This window comes from Petromyzon marinus, chromosome 4 (assembly GCF_048934315.1).
Source record: "Petromyzon marinus isolate PM22_M1 ecotype Great Lakes invasive population chromosome 4, UKy_Petmar_22M1.pri1.0, whole genome shotgun sequence".
Classification (NCBI taxonomy): Eukaryota; Metazoa; Chordata; class Hyperoartia; order Petromyzontiformes; family Petromyzontidae; genus Petromyzon; species Petromyzon marinus.
In genome coordinates this window covers 16,556,607-16,577,811 of record NC_133670.1, presented here as the reverse complement: position 1 = coordinate 16,577,811, position 21,205 = coordinate 16,556,607, and the positions used below count along the sequence as shown (strand labels likewise).

The 21,205-nt window shown below is 44.6% G+C and overlaps 1 protein-coding gene across 2 annotated transcripts in view; it reads left to right on the top strand.

The window, feature by feature from the left end:
* LOC116938595 (von Willebrand factor D and EGF domain-containing protein-like) overlaps nt 1–21,205 on the top strand; it is a 71,172-nt gene that overhangs the window by 15,358 nt on the left and 34,609 nt on the right. The window contains exons 2-13 of one of the 2 annotated variants that reach the window (XM_032945922.2): nt 4,145–4,329; nt 5,488–5,725; nt 6,373–6,447; nt 9,580–9,815; nt 9,963–10,052; nt 10,254–10,398; nt 10,711–10,946; nt 12,285–12,358; nt 13,688–14,003; nt 15,312–15,526; nt 17,189–18,006; nt 19,263–19,493. In XM_032945922.2, coding sequence (XP_032801813.2) covers nt 4,145–4,329; nt 5,488–5,725; nt 6,373–6,447; nt 9,580–9,815; nt 9,963–10,052; nt 10,254–10,398; nt 10,711–10,946; nt 12,285–12,358; nt 13,688–14,003; nt 15,312–15,526; nt 17,189–18,006; nt 19,263–19,493 — 2,859 coding nt within the window. Of the gene's footprint in view, nt 1–4,144; nt 4,330–5,487; nt 5,726–6,372; nt 6,448–9,579; nt 9,816–9,962; nt 10,053–10,253; nt 10,412–10,710; nt 10,947–12,284; nt 12,359–13,687; nt 14,004–15,311; nt 15,527–17,188; nt 18,007–19,262; nt 19,494–21,205 lie in introns of those variants that run through there. The other variant, XM_032945924.2, reaches the window with a different exon arrangement.

Sequence of the window (21,205 nt, the reverse complement as noted above, 5' to 3'; positions counted from 1 at the left end):
AGGACAAAGGAAGAACAGAATGAGAATCCTCAGATCCCTGTACAAAGGAATAAAAAATAAAGCATTTTGCAGAAGTGGGGCATTTATAAAAGAGTTTTTATTTCATCAGACCGTTAATACGAGGCAATATAGCTTTCTTTTTATACGTTTATTACAAACTATTTAAAACCCATCAACACTTAGTCTTGCACATGAAGATTATGATTATTTTTTCCTCTGATAAATCCAGTATTGTACTGTGTGTCAAGTAGAAAATGACTTTACATCCGAGGAAATATTTTCAATAATCTTATAGCTAATGAACAACAAGCGCTTTGATGTAATTCCCCAAATTATTTTTGAAGGGTAAGAACAAGTAACGTGATCGCTGGGCATCAGCTGCAGATGTATGACCACTGTCTCTGCTCAATGCAAAGTTCCATTGGCAAAGTTCCATTGGCATCATGGTGGCCACCCACTGGTCCAAGAAAACAATAATTATTTAATACACTTTATTCCATAACTGTACCAAATTTAAACTTCTGGCATGTGAATTAGCTGAGTTCACTCGCCCCGCCGAACGCCATGTGGTAAATGTGCGAGCTAAACGCCAGACTCACGTGCATCTCTAGGAGCACTCCTATTATCCACTGTAATGTGGAGGACGAATATCACAGAGCCCCTTATCTTTGGGATTACTCGAAAAACTACTCCACTTAACTGTGTGTGTGGGGGGGCGGAATCGCAGATATTTGGAAGAATTTACTGCTTTGCTTCTCCTGACTGAACATAATTGAATGATGCCTGCACGGTAATTGAAGTAATGCCATATTTTCCCAAAGTGCATGCCGAGAAAGAGAGGCGGTCAATCCCAGTCGATAGCCCGTGGGTAATTGGACGAATTTTCCATGCGACTCCTCCTAACCACGTAAAATGTGCGTATGATTGGAAGCTGTTCTGCAAATAAACTTGGAAAATGATGGCAGACAATTGGAAGAGAAGGGCTACGCATAATTGGAGTTTTTTGCGGACCCAATGGCACCTGTGGATAATATTGGCGTATGACCGTGTAGATACACAGCTCTTAATTTGGGGCTCACACGGGGGGTTTGATGGCCCAGTGTGGACATTTACAGGCGTCCCCCATTCTGCCGTCCGGTTCACTCGCAACACTGGGTCAAAAGCTCACACTGCTGGCGTTGTGGATCGCTTTGTCTTGGCCAGCGCTAAAAAAGAACTGTCAAATGTTTTATGATGCTAAATACTAACCACTGGTGCTCCAAAACCTTGGGTTACACTCTAGATTTGCAGTGCCAAAAATGTGCTGTGGGTTCATAAACTTCCAATGTAGAATCATTTGAAAAAAATGTAGTTCTTCTGTTTAGAGACGGCGATAGTTTTGACATAAATTATTGTGTCAGAATGGAGAAACAAATACATGTGCAATTTATTGGAAAAAACTTTTTTACGATCTTTATTTTATTTTATTGCTTTGGCTCAAATGCAAGCAGATGGATGTGCCAGGCGGACACTATCCTTGGACCGAGCTTTGTTGAGGGTCTGGCCGGACCACACTGGCAACCAGCATGTCCACGGCTGACCCTTCGCTCTAACTGGTCTATGGCAATAACTTATTGCTCTGCTAGCATCAGCCACGGTGATGAGATTTCGCCATTGGGCGGTCACTGAATCGGGGTTCTGAGCTCCCACAGCAGAAAGCCAAGTGGCTTTTCAGTCGCTTTTGCAATTAAAGCTTTTTTTACTTCCCATGCACTACTGCCCACAAAGCACCACCAACCACACAAGATGCTTGTTTTGTTCCCATGAGCGGAATGTTCTGCAGCCCTCTGAATGATAAATTCCCACAACAAGCACAGAAATGTGCTCAGAACTACCCTGAGGATAACACCTCTCTCTCACTAATGAGATTGTAGTTGTTGCTCTGCACTCCCATCGGCCATATCAAAGAAGGAGTGCATCAATGCACTTGTTACCTGCCTCTATTCGTTCCATGCCTACCGTTTACGGCACTCGTATATTGTGGTGTGGGCAAGTCGTACACTATCGTATGCAGCATCTTAAGCTGTTGCAAAGTTTGTAGAAAAAGGTTAACGTGATTTCAGAATAATAAAGTGTGATGTTTAAAAAAAAAAGATAAATCAGTGTTCACTCCGAGCTGCTTAACATAATAACTTCCAGCAGCTATTCCAACTGTGCAATGTATGAACCATCACAAATGCTCACGGTGGAATGTTGCCAGCATTATAGTTAACCACAGTTGGCAGAAAAAACGACAGGATGTTGGCAAAAATGGACATTTCATTTTGGCTTGAACACTTTACGGACAAAGGTTTAAATAGTTGCAGACTTGTATAAATACATATTTATTTGCACAAAGTTGGTGGTATTTATGACAAGTGTTTTATATTTATAAATTCGAAACAATTTTGGATGCTACACTATTCACTACATATAAAATAATGTATCATATGACAATAAGTATACATATTCTTAGTTTTTTCGGTAAAGTCACGTTGAAGAGAAACAACAAAATAATAAAATATATATAAAACAATAAAAAAATTCTCACGACGTTTCGACCATAACTCAAACGGTCGTCTTCAGGTGTGTTGGTTCGCATACATGTATTTTTAATAAATAAATAAATGCGCCGTTTAAAAATAAATTTATGCGAACCAACACACCTGAAGACGACCGTTTGAGTTATGGTCGAAACGTCGTGAGAATTTTTTTTATTGTTTTATATATATTTTATTATTTTGTTGTTTCTCTTCAACGTGACTTTACCGAAAAAACTAAGAATATGAATTACTGCAGTCACGAAAGCTTTAAATCAAAATAAGTATACAGTTAAGTATATTGGAAATTATACCTATATGTGTATGCATATACAAACAAGTAAAGCAGGTCACAATAGCATCGGCTACATCTCACAATATGCCTTAAAACGAATTATTTACAAGAAACAGTTTTCATCAGCGTCTTGAGACACCGCCCTTAACCTCGTCAAGACTCTCATATGTGGGTTAGTTAAGTACACAGAGCAGAAACCACAACAACCTCTGCTTCAACTGACACCTTTCAACAAAACGATACGTCTATTGTGTGAACAAACTTGAGTGGAATTATTTTTTTTTACAACTATTGTGGTATGGGTGACTTGGTATGCACAGACATTGCTTTCCAGAAATAGAAACGCCAGCAGCTGATTCAGCTGCCATGAATCCCGTGAAGGTAGTAAATGAGGGAGTTGAACGGTTTTGTTTGTTTTAAAGTACTTTTGACTCAAATTGTTAGCACATGGCTATGCGGGATTGACCTGCGGATTCGGCTGAGACCTGCTTTGGTATGCGCGTGGTGTCGGGTCATCGCCAGTGTCGGTCAGGTGTGTGCACGTGTTTGGACAGGTACATAAATCACAGGCCTGGCTTCGTGCGTCGTGTCCTGCCGGGTCACCTTGCCATGCGAACGCTCTCTCTCCGGCCTGTCCCCACAAACTTCTGAGACGGATGACAAGGGGCGATGTTGGCTGTCATACCTGAGACCCTTATTAAAAATACAGATTCTATTTCAGGATCATTATGTATATGCAAATTTACTCAATGAGTACATTTGGCTATCACAAAATTAGTCTTAAATTCAGCCGATCTTGTCAAATATCTAAAAGCTAAGGAGGATTGGTCTCTTCTTAGTGTTTTGATGGGAGACTGCCTGAGAAAGCCAGGTAGGTCTGAGCTGCAATGTGGCTGGCAGATGGCAGAACAATATTGGGTTCTTATATATATATCTGTATGGAGATCTGAGCGTTACCCCCTCATATGCGTAGGTTTCTTTCAGGTCCTCCACTATCCTCCTACACAAAGCCAAATCATATTAATGGAATTAAATAACCCACCCAATGCAGGACTCTCCTGAAAAGGGTTCTTGAGATCCAAAGGGGCTTTCCTAGGTAAAGGGCAATTATAGATATGCGATACCGACTGCTCCTGGGTGTATGAAATTAACAAGTGGCATCCACCCGACATGAAACCATGCAGCATTGCCTATTCGCAGGTCTCCGTTCATCGTCCGTTCATGCGGAAAATGACAGATTAACCATCTCCGAGTCTCATTCACATGCGCACTCACGTCTGTCTTCCCACAGCGCCGGAGTGTCTATCGGACGGGCACCGCGTGATAGACAACGCTTACCGTAGCGTGGACTTCAACTCTCTGCAGCTCCAGCAGTCGGCAATTCACGAGCTGGTGTGTGACCACTCGCTGGCGCCGGGCTGGTATCGCCTGCTGCTGGCCGGCCGGCCCGCCGAGATGCCAACGCAGTGCGTGCTGGTGAGGGTCGCCCTGGATGAAAGCAATGCAGAACAACAGCGTGTCCTCTCTGAACCCTCGCTCGATTGAAAACTGATTTACTTAGAACTGATTTTTCATGTTTGGTTTGTTGTCCTTTCCCCACAACTCCGATTTTATCAGTTGGCTACGTACGGTGCGAAAGAAGTTCAACATATGTTCATTGCTCTTGCTGTCTCTCAGTGTAATTCTAGGGATGCTTTCCATGTTTCATTACACATTTTTCAGTTTTTGATCCATTTTCTTCATTAATGTCCACCATGTTATGAAGTGAATCACATTCATAGTCTGTAGAGAATTACATTCTCATTGTAAAACAAATATATTGACCTTTTATTATTATGATGATTATTATTCATATTTTTCAATTTCTTTGCAAAGTGAATTTGTGATCCTGATGATGGCAATGGTTCTCACTTTGTCATTGTCGTGATCATCTTTCTAATATATGTTGATCATTTTGATTGCTAGCATTTTTATTGGAGGTACAGGAGGAAGGGGAGCTCGCTCAAATGCAAGATATTACATTAACAGCCAAAATAACTTATTGATCTGACAACAGCAGTAACCTCTCTACTTCTGACCAGCATGTAAAGTAACCCGGATTACACATGTTAGTGTTCACTTATGTGAGCTTTGCAGGCCGTGTACGGTATTGGTTTTTTTCAATTCAAATAGATTCTTACACTCACGATTACATGCGCAGAATCATGCTTGTGAGAATTATTCGTTAGATTTAGACTACTGGAGTGGACGAAAACTGTACAAATGATACAAAACGCCCAAAAACTATGCAATTGAGATCGTAAAAATGGGACAAAATAAATGGGAAACAAAACGAGAGATTAAAACAGAATATACGATCTCAATTGCATAGAATATACAAAAGACCAAGACTACAAGTGAAATGGTGCATTTGAGACAAAAAAAACACTGATTCCTAAATCCAATCACGACCGAGAATCATAGCGATTCATCAAATCACGAGGCGAGGTGAGAGGGGTGGTTCGATCCTTAGTAAGTACATGTGTCAAACATCTTTCACACCGTACGTAGCCAACCGTGCCATTCGGAAGTGCTTACGATGGACACAGTTGCTCAAAGGTTTGCTTCGCCTTGCAACCGCCTCCCCCACTTCAGATGAACCATTGCGGGACGCAGGCGCCCGTGTGGCTGTGGCTTCGCGACTCGGAGCAACTGCCCCGGCCTGGAGAGTCTCCCCGGCAGGTCACGGGTTGCGCCACTTGGCAATTCTTCCCTGGCGCGGCGGCGCGTGACTGCTGCCTCTTCCGCATCCCCGTCACCGTTCGCAGCTGCGGCGACTTTTATGTCTACTACCTGCGGCCCACGCAAGGCTGCATGGGCTACTGCGCGCAAGGTGACCCGTCCGTCCTTCCACCCCGCGGCCCACATCAGCGCGGGGGGGTCAAGAGGTCGCACACATCAATCGGCACCGCGCGCGAACACGTCTGACCCCCGAGCAATATTGTGGCGCTTTACGCGGCTTCCTTCCGGCTCAATTCGGTGCCCGTTTATAATGTGGTCGTTTGTCAAGCTCCGGCCTCTCGGAAACAAGCTGTTGGTTCGTTATGTATTGCCTGCCAGACTTTCTCATCGCAAGGGTAACGAGATAGCGTACGTTGCCACGCGTCACTTGATTCGGTAGAGTCATGCTGGAAACCTTCGCTCTAATCATTTTTAGATATCAACAGTATATATCACCGTATAATCTATGTTCCTGTGACAACTTTTTCAGCTTCTTTGCGAGCGGGAGGAAGATAGAGGAGCCAGTGTGATGTTGATATAACAAGTCGAGCAACTAGCGGCTTCACCTCATTGCCTGCCTATGCTCAATCACTCTTTGTCACTTAAATCGTTTCATTGAGCCTTTTGGATCTTTTCTCACATTATACGACTCTTTGTGAAGCACATGCAAAGTTTGTGATGTTTATTTTAGCTCTTGAAATGCCAATATACAGCACGGTTTCTGTATTTAAAATGAAATGCAATGCTTTATTTTAACAGTTACTGCTGAAGTCGGAGCGAAGTCTTGCAAACTGGGAGAGGTAGAAAAGGATGGCTCTTGTCAAAGTGACCATGGTATGTGAATTTTGATGTGTTGTCATCGCGTCATTTGTGCTGTTAATAATGGGCAGCTCAGGCTTATTTACAGACTCGGGACTTCATTCACCACTGATTGCGTATCCAAGGGCTTGCAAAAGAAACTGGAATACCCGCTTGTAATTACAAGCAGATGTCTCAAACGCTGGTATTCTCAGAAGGAGCTAATAGGCTGTGATTCATTTTAAATCCTCTTGGAGCCACTTTCCTTCATGGGGCTGTTATACGCGAATTAGTCCCACACATTCTACAGATTTTTGTTGCAGGTGGGGTCACTAGTGGAGATACTCGAGAGCCTTATCAGCAATTTTGATTTGACTATTGCAGCTGTAGGCTTTGGTTAAACGTCGTGATGAACACTGAGCTCTCCTGTGATTTGTCATCTACACACTCTGGTGCTGACAAGGTTGGCAGCCTGCATATTACACGGGCACAGATCAAATTCCCAAAATGTCCTGGAAGTTTATTCCAGAACACAGTGCCTAAGCAGAACTCCTAAATGCTTTTAGCCTTTTGCGTAATTGAGGTTAATGTAAAACACAAGAAGTAGCTTAACACTTCATTCATCGATTGAAATCAACTGGGAACACTCATGGTACGTGCGTTATATTGTGTGCGTAGGGATCCGTTATTTCGGAGCATGTGTTGCAATTCCTGCAGCAACTAGAGAAACAATATTGCACCAAAGTACCCGGGCGTCTACAAACTAAGTTGCCTCTGTGGTAGCAGCTACATTGGAGAAACCAAACGACATATCTCGGACCGCATCCGTGAACATAAAGCAGACTTGAAACACGGTAGGACGAACACCTCAGCCATGGCAGATCACTGTTATAATTCAGTGGGCTCACATGACATTGACTTCTCCAAGACGGAGGTTCTCTGCAAGCCATCCGGCTACCATGAGAGATTCGTTCATGAGGCCATCCACATATACAAACATAGAGACAATTTCAACCGAGAAGATGGATTCTGGCTTAGTAACCATTGGAAAGACGTTATAAACCATTTCGGTTCTTAATTGATTGTATTTTACGGTGACTTTCAGACCGCAGTCCATTCGCTGGCACTGCCTCTTAATACCTTTCACACGACGGTCAATGGTATGGTTTATAGCATATTGTATAATAATAAATAGTATAACATTGTAATGTTTAACATAATTCATAAGGCAATATATAGTATCGTAATCGTATAGTGAATATACAGCAGTGTGGTATACAGTAGGGTTGGTAGAATAATACATAGTGTAATATTAGAAGTGTAATATTTTACAGTCTAAAGTATAGGGTAGTGTATTGTAACGCATTGTATAATTCAAGGGTGGGTTTGTCTATGGCGGTGTATATTACGGTGCATAGTCGTGTAATGTAGAAAAAAGTTTAGTTGGAGACATATCAATGTAATGCATAATGTTAGAGCTTACATTGGGCTGTGTATACGATATTATACAATGTAGCTTAGATTGGAAGGTATAACATTGGAATGTATAGTAGTCTAGTTTATAACATAGTTGTAACGCAACACAGGACAGAGCAGAGCATCTTGGCTGTTTCTCCCCCCTCCTCCGTTCCGAGCATGGATGGACTCGTCCGTCTGAACAAAGCTCGTCGCTTTCCGTGGCGCTGACGTTGAAAAGAAAAAACCGCCACCCATTTTTTCGCCATATGGCATTGTAATGTATAACGACTAATTGTTAGTAGCTCAGCTGATTGGAGAGTATATAGAGTTTATTGATAACATTGATGTAGTTTATATTTTAGTTTTTTTATAGTTTACTATATGGTATTCATTATATAGTGTAGTGTATACCCAGTTACTTTATGTTAATAGCTCAACTTATTGAAGAACATATTGAGTACATTTATTATATTGATGTAGTTTATACTTAGTTTTTTTCACATCAGTTTATTGTATGATAGTTGGATAGTTGCAGTCCTTTAGCGTCCACATACTAAATGCCTCTGTTGATATGTACAATTTGACTTTAACATAGCTATTTCTGTGACCAGTCACATGCCAATCCCTCACATTAACATCATGCTAATCTCCCAGTTACATGCTAATTTCTGACTTTAACACCTTGCTGATCCAACACTTTAACACAGCTATTTCAATGCTAAATTCTCCTGTTTGATATGTAAACTCCTTTGTCCAGGCGCTTCACTTCTCCCACCTAGCTTAAAAGACGCTGCAAATCTTAGCAGCGTTCATTGAAGCGCTGTCGTCCCGATAGTTCTGTTCCTTCACCTGAAGTAGGCTACGTGTGTTGTGGCCGAAACGTCGTGAGAATTTTATTTTATTATGTTTTATTTTTATTATTGTATTTCCATTCTACGTGACTTTACCGAAAGAACCAAGAAGATGCACCACAGTGTTCATAAAAACAATGGTTCTTTGAATCGAATTTGAATTAACAATTCGCGAGGTAAGAGGAATTAATGATTACAGCCGTGCATAATACTGTAATAATATATATTTACCCGTTCATTGATGAAAAACTAAAATTACTTTGGAACAGAATGTAAACAAATTTTAATAAAGAATATGCTTTTTTAAAGTGATGCTCTTAAGAAAACTTCCATAGAACACCCTATGTCCATGTCCCATAGTCTCACGAATACAAAACACCTCTTTTGCTGTCTTCGTGTAATGGTTGGGTCACAGGTTCGATCTTCCTGCATGGAAGTTTGAGACAATGGGTGAGTTTCTTACATCCCCCCTCTACTGTGAGCCAATCAGCAGGTCGTCCGTTATGGGGTGACGTGTGGGTACTCCCACCTCTTTCAAGACATCCAGCCACTATGGAAGAGTAGGCCAAAATACACTCCGGAGGGGTTCTCTAGATTTTCCCTCTAAAAAAGGCCCTTCAGCAGGAAGTTGCATGAGCATGTATTTGCAGGTCCGTACGTGTACCTTTATCTTTTCCTTTCAGTGTCTGTTGTCGTTCATGAATGTGAACAACTGCGGTTGTTAAACACCAATTACCCCATGTAAGTATGGTTCACGATCACAGCTGTGGTTTCAATGCTGTGCTCCTGGTGGTTGCCTCTACCGTCGCTATTGTGACCACACAAAGACGTGTTCATAGCTTCCTTTGTAACTGCACAGCCACGCTTCCCACCCTGCCGTCGCCGCCCGTCGTGTCGGCGGAGCGAGGCTCCGACGGAGCGCTGCTCCTCCGGTGCTCCTACCAGCGACCGACGGGGAACGCCACCCTGGGCTACGGCGTGTCGTGGGTGCGGCTGTCCCACTCGGGGCAGCGGGAGGAGGTGAAGCGCGAGACGAGCATGCAGACCTTCTCCTTCCTCGAGGTGGATGGAGTCAACGTCGTACTGGGCGACACGGTAAAGCACCGGGGTTTGGTTGATTCGCACCGGGCTTGGGAAAACACTTTCATGTTTTCAGTAGCATTGTACGTTTTTCTTTTTTCTTTTGCCGCCCCACCAAATTATATTTTGACTTCATCTGTTTTCTCTGTTCCTTCCGTGCAGATTTTCTGTGGGGTAACGACATTCTACCTGGACTTTCCAGAAACCCAGGGCTCACCTTCTGTCAGTGAGGGCTTCTTTGCTGGGATAAAGGTATGTCAGCTATAGCTGGGCTATGCTGATGGTTGGCAACTCTCACATCATAGCTACTTGTATTTACTGAGAAAATAACATCAGTGCATATATTTTTGGTGCAAGACCCCACCCAAAGCCACCAATCGAAGTTACTCTATCGCCACGAAATACGAGCCCACAACGGAAGGTTTGTTCTCTACTCAATCCGGGCTTGAATAGATGAGCCCGAGCAGCCTGGAGCTGGCGGAGGATGGGGCAGAGCACGAGCTGCACGTGGAGAGCACCGTCCCACTGCCGTGCTCACTGCACCTCGGGCCGCATCCCTCCTGCCGAATCGGTCTCCGCCTCGTCACCGAAAACCAGGGTACCGAATCTGAGTTAGTACCCCCCCACCCCCCCCCCCCCCCCCACGGTCCATACACGAGGCTCTTTTGTGGGATCTGAAACAATTAATTAGTAAATTACCTGCCTGTCTAACAAGTCATGTTGAGTATTGCTATTGGTAGTTATGCAGACTGTTTTTTTTTCTTTTATCAAAGGTATCTGTGCCATGGACGTGCTTGTGCTGACCATTATGGATGTGAAAATTGGTTTATTAGTGACCAATGATGACCTCTTTTTTCCGCTTGTCTCACATCCCTTGTCCCCAATTGGCCCTGACCCACCATGGTCCTAGACCCACTGGACCAGATGCCCGTTGAGGTGGCTCTCTCCAGCTGCGAGGTGGAGTTGGCCCCAGCGCTGTGCCCGGACGGGCTGGCCTGCATGCTGCGCCACCATGCAAGCGCACGCGTGCACCTCAAGGCCGTGACGGATTTTGCCAGGGACGGGAATCGCGTGGCCCTGGTCCACATTCTTCCCAAGCATTCTGGGAGCCCTCTCTGGGATTCGTACAAGCCCCGGCCTGTCACAGTGCGTTGTGTTTAAGTCGAGTTTTTGGAAAACTTGTGATTTCATTTGATCCTCATGGCGGTACCCTGGGATACCAAATAATACTAAATGGCCGAGGCAATTAAATATTTGATTTCTGGGACACTATTTTTTTTCCAGGGGTGTACTTCACTCCGCGACTGGGGTACCAATCAATCTGAAATCAGTGCCACACTCCGCGATGTCGAAACGCCAAACATTAGCATAAAAAAATCCGTTATCGAAAAATGCAACTTTGAATAGTGCATCGTGTACAGCTCGTCGAGATGAGTCGATTGCCACATCGCCGACCATCAACAGACTACAAATGATTGCATCACGGACATTATGCGAGAGCCGGGGTACTATGGTATCCTGGGGGCTACCGCCATAAGGTTAATTTGCTAAATTATTAAACTAACAAAAGTCTCTTAAGCCATTAGTCTATGAGACCTATGGACTTATTTTTTTCCACAGACTGTTTAAGCAGCAAATTCTGCAGAGTCAGGCATGTTAAACAAGTTTTACAATGTGTTAGAAATACAGATACCAGGTGGCCAGGTGGCTCAGGTGTCAAAGCACGGATCCGGCATAGCTGAGATCCTGGGTTTGCATATAGGTTTCATCCAGCCATGATTAAATGTGGCTCTCAAATGTAGTAAAGTTGTTGGTCTCAGTCTGGTCACCAATGACTGCAAAAATACATTGCAGTATATTAGATTTGGCAAAATTCTTCTTCTTATAAAGTACAGCAATCACTTATTTGTATGCTCAGCCAAGAGTCCCATTATTTATTTGTAGTGTGTGTGGGAAATTGCAGCACCCACTCGTGTGGATAAAAGTGGTCACTTAAAATTATCTCAGAATTAATTATGTGATATCTGCCTCCACGGGCGGGTTCTCGATGTGGGGTTATGCACTCCTCTGCAAGAGTTCCGAATGGACACTTTGACTTTTGATACGGTGCCGATTGCATAATAGGAATGGAATTGGGAATAAGTCCCACGGAAAATACATTTAACAATTACTTAGTCTATTAATTTAATAACCCGTAAGGCATATTCAGTCAGTTCCCATGTCGATACTAAAGATATAAAATTGACCCAGGTGGGCCTTACAGTGAGCCTCTAATTTTGCAAGCAGCACTCAAGACTCTGCAAGTTTATAACATCAACGAGGGCCCTGATATGCAGTGATGAACTGTGAACATGATTGAACATTTGAGTAAGGCAGATTTCAGATGTAAGGGACTCAAGATGATTTAGCCAGCATGGCAGGTACCTAATTCCGCGCAGATTATAATAAGCAGTACGATTCCAAAATAAATATTTGTATTCGCAGGTGACGGTGAAGGATGTTCCAACAGCCCACTGCTATGCCATCACGGACCCCCATGTGGTCACTTTTGATGGGAGGTAGGGCATCAGGAAGTCAATTTCATTTCACTTGTGCTTTGTAGTTTGATACAGCGGAAACGCATTTATACTTCAAAAGTATAAAATGTAATCCATCTTTAGTCCGATTAATGTTAAGAGAAAAAATGCTCTCCGTGTACAATTTTTCAGACATTTTCCACGTGTGTCGCAGTCTCTTGTTCATGTGGAGTTTGCTTCTCGCCAAACGGTCAGCTCTTTCCATTGACTTGCTCTAGCAGTGTGTTCCACAGATGTACCCTATTTTATAGATTTGTCCTATAGGAAATTAAGACATTTTAATAGGCACTATGGGCACACATACACGATCTTGCATAGCCACGGCAATGTAAGTGTGACACGCAGCAGTCCTATCTCAATTCAACAGCTCCTTTAGCACATTAGTATGTTTGAAATAACTATACGTAATTATGCACGCTTAAAATTTCTAATTTGTAATGTTTTTTTAATGAGGTTCCCTGAATTGCACTTGCATCCCTCTGGACTTGCTGCTCTTAACTAAGCCTGGTTCACGCAAGTGCAGCAAGTGGTCTCGCCTGCCTCGCACGTTTAAAATAATCAATCAACCATTTTAACGAATCAACCGTTGAACTAATCAACCTGCGATTGTCGCACGGTCTAATAACGGTCGAACCAGTTGCTCAGCAGTTTCACAAGAAGCTGGATTACATCAATACTTTTAGGGATACATCCGCAACGTCACCAGTGTGTTGCTTAACACCAGGTGACGTAGCTTTTAAGTTTTCGTGTTAAGTATCGTAAATAACACGTAGGCAGGTCGAACTAAAAAAAACTTTATTATAAAGTACAGCAATCACTTCTTTGTCTGCTCAGCCAAGAGTCCCATTATTGCGTGGAGTAAGCTGCTCTGATTTCCCTTCTCTGTATACCTCCATTCTGTGCCTCTTCTCTCAACACAAACACCATATTCACATCTCATTCCACCACATCCTTCAATGTCACCTTCGGTTTCCCTCTACTTCCTGCACAAGCATATCCACATATCTTTAAATTGCATCTAATTCATATTGTCAAATTTTACAATCTACATTCAATTATTCTGGATCTGGAATAATATGAGTAACCAAGCGTGCATTGTAAACAGATTTTAAATGGACAATACAATTCGCCAAACATTTTTCCATCTCTCAAAACGATTAGCAACCGCTGGCTACGTACGGTGCGAATGACGTTCAACGAACATACACACCTACATAAGAACCCCGTTGAAATGCTGCTGCTGCTGCTGCTACTGTTGCGGGCGGGCTCCGCGGTGTTGGGCACTGAGATGGCCTCCCATCGCGCTCGCAGGCGTTACGAGAACCCGCGGCCGGGCACGTTCGTGCTCTACCGAAGCTCGCGACGCGAGTTCGAGGTGCACGTGCGGCAGTGGAGGTGCGGCTCGCGGGTTGGCGGTGGGCCAAGGCCGGGTGACGGCAGCACGGGAGGGGGAGGAGGCGCGTGCGTGTGCGGCGTCGCGGCTCGGGAGGGCCGTGACACCGTCACGTTCGACATGTGCAGCGGCAGTTACCTGGAAACGCGACCCCACTTGTCGCTGCGGGGCGCCGCCCCCGCTGCCTCTCCCGGCCTCCGCATTGCCGAGGCTCGGCAGGGGAAGAAGGTCACGGTGCGTTCCCATCGCCCGATCGACGGCACGGTCTGGGCTTGCACCAATTGTTTGTGTAAAATATGAAAAGTGGCCACAATTTTGACCCTTTTTTTGAGTTGGTGAATTTGAGATGCTGCTTGGTGGTGTAGTGTTAAGCATATTAGACTTGCAATCCAGAGGTTGCCAGTTCCATTTGATCTCCAGTCAACGCCAGTTGAAACATTGAGCCAGTTTCTTAAATGTTGTGATGTTATATCCTCGTAATTATACAATTTTAATTATTAAAAAATAATAGCGGACTTTTTTCAACAGCTGTTCAAAAGTTATTTTTCTAATTTATCTAAGGATTTCCATATTTAAAGAAAGAATCAACCACAAAAATGATTAGCTAGGTGTGTGTCTTGGACTACCACATATGAATTACAAACTGTATTATGATAAAAAAAAATAAAGTCATGAGTATGTGCTCCATTATCTCACTCTCGTGACATTGTAATATCCCTCCCTATCTTTTGAATAGATCAATGACACCACTTTGGTGCAATGACAGAACACCTGGCTATGATTTTACAATCTATTTGTTCATTAATGAAGTCTGAAACCCATGTATTTGGACAGCTTCGGGCACACAGCCAATATGTTTTTTTTTCTGTAAGATAAGAGACGTTAGTTTATTTGGCTCGCAAATGCCTTATTAAATCTGATATAAAGTTATTGGTACAAATATTTGTGATACTACATTGGCAGTGGTGCGCAAATAACAAACACTCAACACGTTCATTAATATCTTGATTTGAAGATTTCGTGACTGCAGGCATCCATACTCTTTGGTTCTTTCGGTAAAGCCACGTAGTTAGAAAAATCAAATAAATCACGACGTTTTGGGCGCAACACAAGCGTCCAACACCTGATGACGGACGCCTGTGTTGCGCCCGAAACGTCGTGATTTATTTTATTTTATACCCACGTGACTTTTCCCGAAAGAACCAAAGAGTATACGTTCATTAATAATACTGACTTCAAGGGAAAACACATATGATGAGCAATGTTCTGGCCCATACTATGAAGAAGAACCAATGGCCCCTGCTATAAAAAAGGGCCCATTGACCACAACCTCATCTATTATATATATTTTTTCTCCTCTTAAGGGCATTGCTATTGACTCAAGTGCTTTGGATTTTACAGCTATTGGTGAGCACCGTGCTCACTTCGCACGGCTCGGCTGTAGTCCGATGAGCCCATGGGCTTCAGTGGACCTTTGCCTTGAGTCGTGGCTACGACCGTTGAGAAGCTACCCCCCCCCCCCCCCCCGTGTCCCGCCGAAAGATCTCGTTCCGCTCGGGGGCGTTGGTGCGCGCCGACGTGAGCGACTGGGGCATGAGTGTGATGGTGCGGGCGCCCAGCCGCGACTTCAACGGCACGCGGGGCCTGTGCGGCACGTTCGATGGGGACCCGGCCGGCGACTTCCACGACGCTGCGGGAGCACCGCTCCCCGAACCGCCACGGCCATCGCACCCTCGCAGCTTCATCGAGCAGTGGAGGTACCCGGGGCGCAACCGCTGTCAGCCCACACTGAGTCCAAACAATTGTTGCACAGTGCTCATTGTTTTTCATTTTTTTCCTTTGGCAATGGCCAATTCAACTGTAATGCGTCTGATCGAGCCAAGATCTCGGAAGCTACGCAGGATTGAACCTGGATAGTGCCTGTTCTAGATGACTGCGGGGTTACGTTGAGAGCAGCAGAGTACAGTAGGGAAAAATCAATTGTTACTCTGTACTATGTTCCCACTTCTATGCTTTCTGGTTTCACCAAGCCAAACTGGCCACGACATGAGAGTGCTTTCGGCCAGCAGTGGATTGACAATAGGGATTTAGATGGACTTTATTTTCATAAGTTTAGTGCAGCACATTGTCTGACAATAAGAAAAACATACATTTAAAAGATTTAGTTTGTTTTATTAGACTGCATGGGTGAGTATAAATCACCATCGTGATCGGTAATAATTTCCTACTGTTCTCTCGTGACCCTTTAATCGCAATATATATATTTTTTATCGAACTTTGGGTGACAAAAGCAGCCAGTGACCTCTGCACAACAACAATTCTGTAATTGACCATCAGGTATGAAGCGTTTCTCAAAAATTGCATAGCCTTCAGTATAATTCGGGATGCTAGAATTCACTGCCAAATCACCAAGTTGAAAAAGCTGAACATTGCTTGGGCTGCTTCTGTATATCTGTGAGACAGGATGTTTAACGTGTGGAAATATTTGCACAGAGCGCCTGAAGAAATTCACAGCATGCTAATGTACATGAACATCAAAGCAATGCCCTCTGATAGTTTATTATACGTCTGGAAGGCATAATAAATAATTAACCCAGTCTCAATCTTTATTTAAACTTCTCAAGGAAATATTTCAGAAGAAGGGCTGTGATCCTCCTCTGGGAGTCTGTCGATGACGTAAGCGCCATTTTAGCACGGTTGGCTACGGACGGTGCAAAAGAAGTTCAACGTATATACATACAGACGGGATTCCCACAACGTGGAGCTTGAGTATCGATTGGACAACTGCGGTCCGATCTCTCCTGTTTATTGTCGTCCACACTCAACGTGGCATTGCCAGCTTACACGTCCTGCTTTAGCTGGCAGAGAGAAACTCAAACGTCCTCAATGATGCAGCACATCTCACTCATCATAAGCCTAATGGAAATAGATGTAATCCATAAACTTACCATCACAATTATGTATCTTCGTGTGGTGTTTTTAGGGGCCTCTTGTTTTTTTTATTTTATATGTTGTGTTTCAGAGATAAGCAATTGTTATTTTGGAACAGCAACATTTTTATTTAATTGACATTTAGATTGTATCCCTTCAAAGGCATTGGCTGTCAGCTGAATTGCCTTTGGTGCTGCTGTTCAATGGTCTTGATGGGTGGCAACTGACTGTGCACTTCACTGTTCGTTCCACTCCATAGTTGCAGGTCGAATTTATCTCGTATATTCGGTTTGTGTAGGAGATGAGCACACATTCAAATGTGATTTATCACAGTTTGCAGTGAAGCGAGAAACGGTTGACTAATTTTAAGTGAAGTTTGAGGCTGTCAAGATTTCCTAGCAACTGCTCACCAGAATAATATGTGCCTCCATAATGGTGTTGATGATAATGATGATGAGCCAGCCGATTTCCTGTTTCTCATCCTGCAGAATTCCAGCTGGCGAGAGTCTGTTCGACAAGAGCGCCGTGTCGCTGGAAGATGAGAAGCCTCGCGATTACTGCGACTGCAGCAGCCATGCGTCTGCAGGGAAGAGCGCTCGCAGCTCCAACATCCTAAGCGTCTCTCCCTCAGAAGCGATGACTCGCCCCGGTGTCTGCTCGGGCTCGGCCGACGTGGACAGCACCAGCATTGTGCCCGGGCTGGACGTGACGAGCGAGTACACCAGCTCGGCCGATCAAGACCGATTCGATGACAGGAAACGGAGGAGAAGCACACGGCATAGAGAGGGAAGCACGTCGGAGCGTCACCATTTTGATCTCGTTGCACATCCAAGGACACCTGTCCCGAATGGTAATTTAAGCACCGAGGGTTCGACACTCCGAATGGACTCCACAAAAATTCCTCGGTGGAGCGCCAGGTTCTTGCATCCGGACAGGCTGCGGAAACACCGGCCGAGGGCAGCGAGGGGCAGGAACGTGATGTGGACGTCCCGCGCACGGCGTCAGCCTCAGTACTACGAGCTGCCACCACCGTACCCCTTCCAGAGCTTGAGCCAAAGCGACCTGGAGAGCCTCAGCTACTTCTTTCCCGATGACCACGCCCCCGCGGGAGGGAGCGAGCGAGACAGCGACCGCGCTGAGCCCCGCTGGCCGACGCCGCGGGGAGGCCTCAGCCAGAGCCGGGCCCGGGATGTGTGCCACTTGGCACTGCTCGAGTCCGGTGTGGGGCGAGCGTGTGGCTCGCTGCTGGGACCTGCCGTGCTCTCTGCCGCCGTCGACATGTGCATTGCGGACCTTCGTCTCAAGGGTGAGCTGCCTCCAGCAGGGCCCACAACCTCCAGTCTACGTGTATTAACAAATAAATAATGTGCGCTGATTCTGATTGTGTATGTCTAGTAGTGCTCGGAGGGACAGGATGAGCCCCAGTCGCCGGTAGTAGTCCTTCCACTGGCTACCTTCACCTGGTTTAGCCCACCAACAGGATGTACTGCACACAAGCAGATATTTGGAGGCACACTAAGAGTTGAGTGCCAGTATTGCATCAAACCCTAAGCGGTTACCCCACAGGATGGAGGTGCAGCTGAACCAAGGGTAGAGGTGCTACCCCATTGGCCACTCCATACACCCATTTAAAATAATAGTCAAATAAAAAAAACATTACTGTTTTGTGAAGGAAGTGTACGGGTGTTTTAACTTTTTTTTGTGCCTCCATTGATGTAGGCTCATTTGTACAATGAATTGTGTGACACTGACAGCTAGGAGGACCTGAAGTAACCCTAGCTGAGATCATTTGCAGTCCTTTCATACCAAGTTGTACGATAGCATGAATACACATCATGAAAGATTGGTTTCAAAAAGATTCTTTGTGCTGAAGCATGTTTCAAATTATTTGAGTATCTGTGCTGGCCATTATAAAAAAATTGGACGTTTGCCAAATGCTATACACAACCCATATATATTGTCCATCTGGCCAAAAATAACTTGAAAAATAATATTTGCAGCTTTTAGATAGGCTGTTACCCATAATGCTCCACAACACATACAGCTTGTCTACAATATTGCTTTTGCATTGAACAGGGCCCCATTGTTTAGATGGAGTGGTCTTGCTAATAACATCTGATAACCCCAAAACATTTTTTAAGCAACCCTGACTGCTAATGATGAGACCCAGAAGTTTGAAACTAGTATTGAGTTTGATTGCTTAATATATATAATGTGAATGTTATTGCTGGATAACTTCGGTCTCGAAAGCCAATAAGCTGATGGACATTTTTGTTTTATTTTTTTAAATATATGAATAGAGTTCTGCTTATATATGCTTTTCTAGCCGTCGCCATCCATCACAATCCTGCGATGTAATAACCCATCTGCCCATGAATCGATGTCATCTCCTCAATGTGGACATCCTCCAACAAGTGGCAATATGAATTTTGATTTAAAGCTTTCGTGACTGCAGTAATTCGTATTCTTAGCTCTTTCGGTAAAGTCACGTTGAAGGGAAACAATAAAGAGCTAAGAATAAGTGGCCATATGCGTGAACATTTTGTCGTTGCTTAAAACCAGACGACCTCACGTGGGAAGACGCCGTGCTGCCGTTCCTGGAGAACGAGTGCGAGCGGCGTTCGCTGGAGTTGCGGCTCTCACCCGAGTGGGGCCCTCGGGGGGACCACCCCCCCACGGAAGTGGCGTCGGCCCTGCGCTGCCCGGCTGCGTGCAGCGGGAACGGCCGCTGCACCGAGTGGGGCTGCGTGTGCCTCGTCGGCTTCAGCCACTACGACTGCGGCGTGTCCAGCAGTGCGTGCCGGCACGCTCCATAACCATGGCCAAGGCCTTGTAAAAGAAATGGGGGTTTTTTACTTTTTACTTTTTTTTACGATGCCAAAGAAACGTGTTGAGTTAGAGAGTTGGCTCCCGAAATGGTACGTTAAATATCGACTGATATGTAGTTTACGATCTTGGATTTTTGTAAAGGTTTAAATTATTATAATAATCACGCCCTTGATTTACCCAGGAATGCCTCACTGAGTCTTCAGATACTTTGCAGGATGTTTCTGCATTGGGAAATTAGGTGGATTTTACTGCAAGGTCAGTTGCTACAGTGAGGGAAAAAAGTATTTGATCCCCTGCTGATTTCTACGTTTGCCCAATGACAAAAAAATGATCAGTCTATAATTTTAATGGTAGGTTTATTTGAACAGTGAGAGACAGAATAACAACAACAAAATCCAGAAAAACGCATGTCAAAAATGTTCTAAATTGATTTGCATTATTATGAGGGAAATAAGTATTTGACCCCTCTGCAAAACATGACTTAGTACTTGGTGGCAAAACCCTTGTTGGCAATCACAGAGGTCAGACGTTTCTTGTGGTTGGCCACCAGGTTTGCACACATCTCAGGAGGGATTTTGTCCCACTCCTCTTTACAGATCTTCTCCAAGTCATTAAGGTTTCGAGGCATACGTTTGGCAACTCGAACCTTCAGCTCCCTCCACAGATTTTCTATGGGATTAAGGTCTGGAGACTGGCTAGGCCACTCCAGGACCTTAATGTGCTTCTTCTTGAGCCACTCCTTTGTTGCCTTGGCCGTGTGTTTTGGGTCATTGTCATGCTAGAATACCCATCCACGACCCATTTTCAATGCCCTGGCTGAGGGAAGGAGGTTCTCACCCAAGATTTGACGGTACATGGCCCCGTCCATCGTCCCTTTGATGTGGTGAAGTTGTCCTTTCCCCTTAGCAGAAAAACACCCCCAAAGCATAATGTTTCCACCTCCATGTTTGACGGTGGGGATGGTGTTCTTGGGGTCATAGGCAGCATTCCTCCTCCTCGAAACACGGCGAGTTGAGTTGATGCCAAAGAGCTCCATTTTGGTCTCATCTGACCACAACACTTTCACCCAGTTGTCCTCTGAATCATTCAGATGTTCATTGGCAAACTTCAGACGGGCATGTATATGTGCTTTCTTGAGCAGGGGGACCTTGCGGGCGCTGCAGGATTTCAGTCCTTCACGGTGTAGTGTGTTACCAATTGTTTTCTTGGTGACTATGGTCCCCGCTGCCTTGAGATCATTGACAAGACCCTCCCGTGTAGTTCTGGGCTGATTCCTCACCGTTCTCATGATCATTGCAACTCCACGAGGTGAGATCTTGCATGGAGCCCCATGCCGAGGGAGATTGACAGTTCATTTGTGTTTCTTCCATTTGCGAATAATCGCACCAACTGTTGTCACCTTCTCACCAAGCTGCTTGGCAATGGTCTTGTAGCCCATTCCAGCCTTGTGTAGGTCTACAATCTTGTCCCTGACATCCTTGGAGAGCTCTTTGGTCTTGGCCATGGTGGAGAGTTTGGAATCTGATTGATTGATTGCTTCTGTGGACAGGTGTCTTTTATACAGGTAACAAGCTGAGATTAGGAGCACTCCCTTTAAGAGTGTGCTCCTAATCTCAGCTCGTTACCTGTATAAAAGACACCTGGGAGCCAGAAATCTTTCTGATTGAGAGGGGGTC